We start from the raw sequence: 7,263 nt of genomic DNA, 5'->3' as shown, positions 1-7,263 counted from the left end.
CGGGTTGGTAGTGGCCGATCTCCGGCCAAATCTTGGAGGTGTGTCCCATTGTCCTGGCCGCGTTTCCGTGGCAGCCACGAATTTGAAACCTATCTCGGAAGATTTGATTTTGCACATGCAGGTCTGGGAACCTCGGAACCCCAAAGACTGTCTTGGTTGTCAAAGAACGAGAACGAGAATTTGACAAAAGTTGCTCAACTTTCTGCCTGCATCTCCTCCCGACTTGCGCAATTTTTTCCCCGCGACATCCGAGTACTTTAATTTCATGTTTTGGGATTGTTCGCATGATTTCTCGAGATCAGATTGCTTATCTGTGTCCCTGCCTCTGATTTAATTTGTCTGCCGTGTAATTATTGCGCTTTTCCTAGCTGTTTGTCCTCTTTAGGGTCTAATAGTCCACTTCCTGCTTTCGGGATTTTTGGGGTTCCATTTGCACTTCAGTTTGACGTGATTTGCGAGTCGCTTCCTGTGGATCTCGTTCCCGGGGAAGGATATTCAGAGTTATCTTCTCTCCCCTGTCGGTTTGCACTTTTCAGTTTGGGTTTGACATGCTTTTTGCTTTTATGAACTTTGCCGTCTCGCTCCGGCGGAAGTTGTTCTTGTCAAAGGATTCCATTTCCGCACTTTCTGGGTGCATTTGCATATTATGAGCGCCAAAAACCTTCCGATTGTTTGTCTTCTTGGCGCCAAAACAAATAATTGCTGGTTGTCATAAATGGATTCGGTTACAGTTTGGGAAAAAGAAGAGCCCCGCCAAAATTCGGTTGGAATTGCTTTTTGGGGTTCTAAAAGTGGGTGATTATAGTAATCTCCTTAACCTTTTTAATTTATCGCCAAAAGTTCTACTGAAATGTTTTTAGAACATTTATAATATTCACTTGTTTCTTTTAATTTAATTTTATTATTTACCATTTAGTGGACGAGGATTTTAATTACTTATTAAATTTATATATTTAAATAACAAGCAATGCTCATGAGCTGTAGAGTCTCAGTTTCCACGATGGTCTGATTTAAAATAAGGCCGATCCCAGGATTTACAAATCCAAGGGATATTTTTCTATAACTAAGGGCCCTTTTGGTTTATTATAAGATTACAAAGTTTAGATTTTGCGAATCATACAAGGCACAGCCTTGTATTTTAGCCAAATGATCATACATAATATGAATAAAAATTTTTATTCAATTGAGTCACACTCAAGCATATTTCTACAGACATGTGTACAACTCAACCGAACCAGGAGTATTCGGTGCACCAGATAGCGACAAGCCATAAAATTGGAACAAAACATTCACCTAATGACATTCCGGGTCTTTCCCATCAAAAGTCTGGTCTGGAGCGATTCATAATGACCATCGAGCAGGGTCGGAGGTAACATACGAGTATCTGGGGAAATAACCATAGAAATAGGGTCGGTCATCGGTCATCCCTAAAGGAGTTTTCTGCTCAATGAATGCGTAGCGACGGCGGCAACTTTTGGGCCATAAAATCGAACAGCGGGATTTTTCCACCTCCAGCATGCAAATGAAGTGAATTTCCCAACTATTTAACCCTCTCCTTCGTTCGAACTTCGATGTGTCATTAGCCGTGTGGCGTCTTAACCCTTTCTTTCGCCGCCAAGCAATTCATAAAAACGCAGCGAAAGTGGAATAAAAATCGAAGCCCACATAAACGGTAGCTACCTGCATTCTTCGAACACAAAAAGGTGCTAACTCGTCATTAAGAAGAATAATCGCTACCTATTCCTTAAACCCTAAAACCCCTTTCGCTTTTCCTCCTCAAAGAACTTTGCTAAAAAGTCGCAAATTTACCGGGAATTTTTTAATTCATTTTTTGTTCAATGACGACCTTGAATGACCGGTGGGTTGGCGGTGGGATGCTACCTGCCGTAGGTATCAACTATAGCCTGCAATATTCTGACCTGCCGCTGACTGCTGTTTCAATTCTTGTGGTGGATTAAGCGCTAATCCGCCGGATTAGCGGCTCGCCGGCGTCCCGAGCTCATTAAGCAAGGGAGCTCTACTTGGTCTCAATGAAAGGAAGAGGGGAAATACTACATCACTCGAACTTCCTAAAGTCGTAACTCGAACTAGATGAATGGCACATTTTTTATTGCTTCAACGTCATCTTACGAAACCCGACCTATTACAACCAAAATAAGTCTTTTTTAAGATATTTAACATGAAAAGAATGGAAAGCGAATATATGAGTTTTTTATACATTTTAATAAGATGATATTATTTTTAACAAAAACATGTTCAAGGCTGTAAAGTACGAAAAATGACATTTATGCTGAAAATTGTTAATCTCTTATACATACATAGTAGTACAATCCTAACAATCAGAATTAAAATTTAATAAACATAATTTTTGGAATAAATTCTGCGGATAACAATGAAATATGAAAAAAATTATGAAATAAGTTGTTAAGTGTGCTTAAAAATTAAAGAGTAAAATAAGAACGGTCGAACATGAACATAATAACATTTTTCAATAAAACGTGGGAAGATCTGACAGATGCAGCCTCCTCATCTGCATATTCATGAGTTCCCACAATTAAGTCCCCATTCCCACTCAATGAATGGTCAAGCAAATGTCCAAAAATTGATATGTCATCGTCATCTGGTTTAGTAGAGCATCCTCCCCTTTGAAAGTCCGGCTAATGATTGGAATAGCTGCACACGCAAGCGAATTCCCATGCAGGACACCTGAGTTCCAATTAACCACCCCCTACACAAACAGCATCATCCAGAGGGGTTGACTAGTCCAATTAGAACGCATTGCAACCCCCGGCGATTGTTGATATCATGTCAAGCATTTTATTGATCAAGTTACGCATCCGTAATACGAATCGAAATATAATTGCTCTTTTCAAGTGTCTATCATATATCAAATGAATTGCATTTGCATCTCCGCCCTTCTGCATTTGAGTCCTACGAGGACGAGGACTGTTCCCACGTTCGAGGTCCTGGATCAGGATCATATGGCCTTAGGCGTTGGTGCGTAATCGCACCAGACTTACAGGATCTTGCTTAACATTATTAAGTACTCGGCTGATGCTAGGAGCTCCGTACAGTATCTTTCTTTCGAATTCTCTGATCCTGGAGAGAAAAGCTTGATCTAGCAGCATCCCGATCAGCGTGCCTTTTCCAGGCAGCCCTCCTCTGAGCTGAAATCCGTAATCTGCTTAAGCGGCAAGCTTAAGACAAGGTATTGGTGGGTCCTTCGGCGGGACTTGGCAGGACTGCGAGAGATTAGACGCACTGGCCACTTGAATCTTAAAGGCTCTCAGAAGGCAACCCCTAATCTAATCTGGCTTTGCAGAGGGAGGCTAATGTCTCTATCCGGCTTGCTCCCATTTTATGTTAGATTTAAGTTTAGCCATTATCCTAATCGTATGATTTTATGTGGAACATTGACTTAAGCTAGTAAGAGATTTTGCACAATCCATACCTTGACTCTAGAAGTTTACTTTTAATTATATTTAGCCAACTTTATTTCTTGTGAGATTCGTATTAATGTCGAAAATATAAATCATTTTGATAATAATGACTTGTGTTCTTAATACGTTGTTAGGTTAATATTGTTATTGTTTGCGTTAAGTTAAATTAGCGCTACTGAACAAAAAATGGCATAGTAAATAGTTATTTATTAAAAAAATTAAATATTAATTTAAAATTTCAGTATTTAAAATAAAGTGAAATATATACGATTTTGAAAAGTTTATATTTAATTTAAAAGTGTTTAAGTTAAGTTAATATTGGTTTGAATTTGAACTACATTTCACACATTATAATCAATTCGAAATATAGTAAAATAAATATGTTGTTTAGGAATTGTAATATTTTCATATTTGAAATAACTTAAAACCGCAATGGAAGAAAATCAAAGCGAAAAATATTAAAGTACCAAATATTTGGATTGGCTACGTTTTTTTTTTAGAATATACGATTAACACTGTTTGTAAATATATATCTTTTGAAAAGACCAAACTGTTGAGTAAAATTTAAAGAAAAATATAATTTGTTATCCAATTCATAAAAGGTTAATTGAATATTCATATGGTAAATTGTAAAAAGTGATATGTAACAAAATTTGTAAGCTACATGATATATAGATATATTTTATAAATAACAATTTACACAACATTGTTTAAAGCATGTACAGAAGTTCCTAATCGAGTTATTTCAATTATTTTGACATTTCAATAATTTTGATATCTATCAAATTTATTTAATTCGACGTTCCCCTATAACGTTCATATGGTTGCATCATAAAAACCTAATTACTGAATGGAAAACAATCAATAGTGCGCATACAACCCCTGCTGCAATCGCCACTCGAACAGGACTCGCATAGGAAAACTAGAGGCGAACCCACAGGTACTTCACACAAATCACAAAGCGGCAATAATGGCAGCGCCATAAAAGACCGGCCATGGATGTGGTAGAATATGGCTGGATGGATGTCCATGTCCCCGTCGCTGTCTTCATTAACAACTGTCGCAGAGATTCTCTCCGCCTGCTGGAGGAGGGTAGCAAAAGGACTCTGGAAGAGAGACAGAGAGCAGGCAGGTAGCGAGTCCTGCGGAAAAAGGCCATAAAAACCCAAAGAGTTGAGAATGAGCGACGGCTGCTGCGTTCGTTGCTCAATGAATTTTCGCAATGGCAGCCTGCCGAAGGATCGAAGGACTCTCCAGGACGGCAGAGTAAAAGAGAGGATGCGAGAGAGAGCAAGAAGAGCGTTAGAAGCAACCCTCACCCGAATTTCGACCAATGAACGTGGCGTTTCGCTACCTAAGGGTGATCGACTGCTCGATGAATGGACTTTGCTGGCGAGGACTATTAAAACGCCGCCGGTCCTCACAGCAGACAACACAACCCATCGTGATCTCAGCGAGTCCACATCGGAGTAACCAAGGATATATCGAATATATCAAACATACCAAAAACCGAACACTTAATTAAACCCATTTTTAAACAAAAACATTCGTGCTTAGTGCCAAGTGTCCAAAGTGAAAACCGAAAATTGTGCAAACACCCCAAAGTTTTTAAAAAATCGCCAAAATTACGCCCCACATCGGTATGCAGTCGTCGGAGGGTTCGCCAGATATGATGGATCAGAAATACAACAGCGTGCGCCTTTCGCCAGCGGCATCAAGTAAGTATTGCTACAAAAAAAAAAAATATATAAAAAACAAATCAAAGAAGGAACGAATACTCCTTATGAGTACATTAAAAAAATAAACCCTTACTTATACAATTTTCCCCCTTTTCTTTGATTTTCTAGGTCGCATCCTATACCATGTGCCTTGCAAAGTTTGCAGAGATCACAGCTCCGGCAAACACTATGGCATCTATGCCTGCGATGGCTGTGCTGGATTTTTCAAGAGGAGCATTCGCCGATCCCGCCAATACGTGTGCAAGTCCCAGAAGCAAGGACTCTGCGTGGTGGACAAGACGCACAGAAATCAATGCCGTGCCTGCCGATTAAGGAAATGCTTCGAGGTGGGCATGAACAAGGACGCCGTGCAGCATGAACGGGGACCCAGGAACTCCACCTTGCGTCGCCATATGGCCATGTACAAGGATGCCATGATGGGTGCCGGCGAGATGCCCCAAATACCCGCTGAAATCCTCATGAACACGGCTGCCTTGTCCGGTTTTCCGGGAGTGCCTATGCCCATGCCTGGTCTGCCCCAGAGACCCCATCATCCGGGACATATGGCCGGCTTCCAGCCTCCACCATCGGCTGCGGCTGTCTTGGATTTGTCTGTGCCACGAGTGCCCCACCATCCAGTGCATCAGGGTCACCACGGCTTCTTCTCGCCCACCGCCGCCTACATGAATGCCCTGGCCACTCGGGCCCTGCCTCCAACTCCTCCTTTGATGGCTGCTGAACATATCAAGGAGACCGCGGCGGAGCATCTCTTCAAGAACGTCAACTGGATCAAGAGTGTGAGGGCCTTCACCGAGCTGCCCATGCCGGATCAGCTGCTTCTGCTGGAGGAGTCCTGGAAGGAGTTCTTCATCCTGGCCATGGCCCAGTACCTGATGCCCATGAATTTCGCCCAGCTGCTGTTTGTCTACGAGTCGGAGAATGCCAATCGCGAGATCATGGGCATGGTGACCCGCGAGGTGCATGCCTTCCAGGATGTCCTCAATCAATTGTGCCACCTGAACATCGATAGCACGGAGTACGAGTGTCTGCGGGCCATCTCTTTGTTCCGCAAATCCCCGCCGGCAGCCAGTTCCACAGAGGATTTGGCCAACAGTTCGATACTGACCGGCAGTGGCAGTCCCAACTCCTCCGCTTCGGCAGAATCGAAGGGTCTGCTGGAGTCCGGCAAGGTGGCGGCCATGCATAATGAGGCCAGGAGTGCGCTGCATAACTACATCCAGAGGACACATCCCGCCCAGCCTCTGCGATTCCAGACTCTCTTGGGCGTGGTCCAACTGATGCACAAGGTCTCCAGCTTCACCATCGAGGAGCTGTTCTTCCGGAAGACCATCGGCGATATCACCATCGTGCGACTGATCTCCGACATGTACAGCCAGCGCAAGATCTGAAAGAAAACATAAAGCCTAGATTAACAACGCCGCACTCGAAGTGCCTTCCAAGTGCTGGGAACTGTGATAATCTTGGAAAAAGCGCTGTGGACAATATTCAATCGGTGAACGCGCTTAAACATCTCCAGGAGTCGAGCCTTAAAACACACACAACACTCACCTTAATTACCTTAACCCAACTCGCAACTAATCTTAGTTAACGTCTCTTAGACCATCCAGATGTGTTTCAAATTGCATTCGCAAAAGTTTCAACTTTGCCTGTTAAATACGTCAATCGTAGCTTAGTTAAAAACATTTTAGTTATAAGTGCATATCATTAGCTTTAAGATTTTGAACAATTTTATTAAAAATAAAACCTAAAGGTTTTCAAAATGAACATTTACTGGTCTTCTTTGGGATTGGGCACAAACTTAAATGGATATGGAGGGTCAATTTTATTTTCAGAACTTTAATTTGGATTACTATGATTACAACAGGGTTTGTAAAATACACACAGTTACCATGTTTTAAACAAATTTTGAGGATTTTATTTGTATTCGTATTTTACACATACAAAGAATAGACTACAATGATTAACACTTTTTTTACTGTCATCTATTGCGATTGGCAAATGTCGAACCTTTTTTCAAGCAAAAAAAAACCATTCCTTTGAAAACACAGCTCACATTTAAAGATAATGGAATAGTTTTAAAATCA

The 7,263-nt window shown here is 41.6% G+C and overlaps 1 protein-coding gene across 1 annotated transcript; it reads left to right on the top strand.

Annotated features, from left to right (window-relative positions):
* Nucleotides 1-4,253: 4,253 nt before the first annotated feature.
* LOC128266312 (protein tailless) lies at nt 4,254-6,917 on the top strand. The gene is made up of 2 exons (XM_053002752.1): nt 4,254-5,158; nt 5,288-6,917. The coding sequence occupies exons 1-2, from the start codon at nt 5,083-5,085 to the stop codon at nt 6,565-6,567; spliced, it is 1,356 nt and encodes a 451-aa protein (XP_052858712.1). The 5' UTR covers nt 4,254-5,082; the 3' UTR covers nt 6,568-6,917.
* Nucleotides 6,918-7,263: the final 346 nt, after the last annotated feature.

The sequence above is a fragment of the Drosophila gunungcola genome, chromosome 3R (genome assembly GCF_025200985.1).
Source record: "Drosophila gunungcola strain Sukarami chromosome 3R, Dgunungcola_SK_2, whole genome shotgun sequence".
In the NCBI taxonomy this organism is placed as follows: domain Eukaryota; kingdom Metazoa; phylum Arthropoda; class Insecta; order Diptera; family Drosophilidae; genus Drosophila; species Drosophila gunungcola.
Note: the sequence above shows the minus strand (reverse complement) of the source record. Positions and strands in the feature narration are given on the sequence as shown.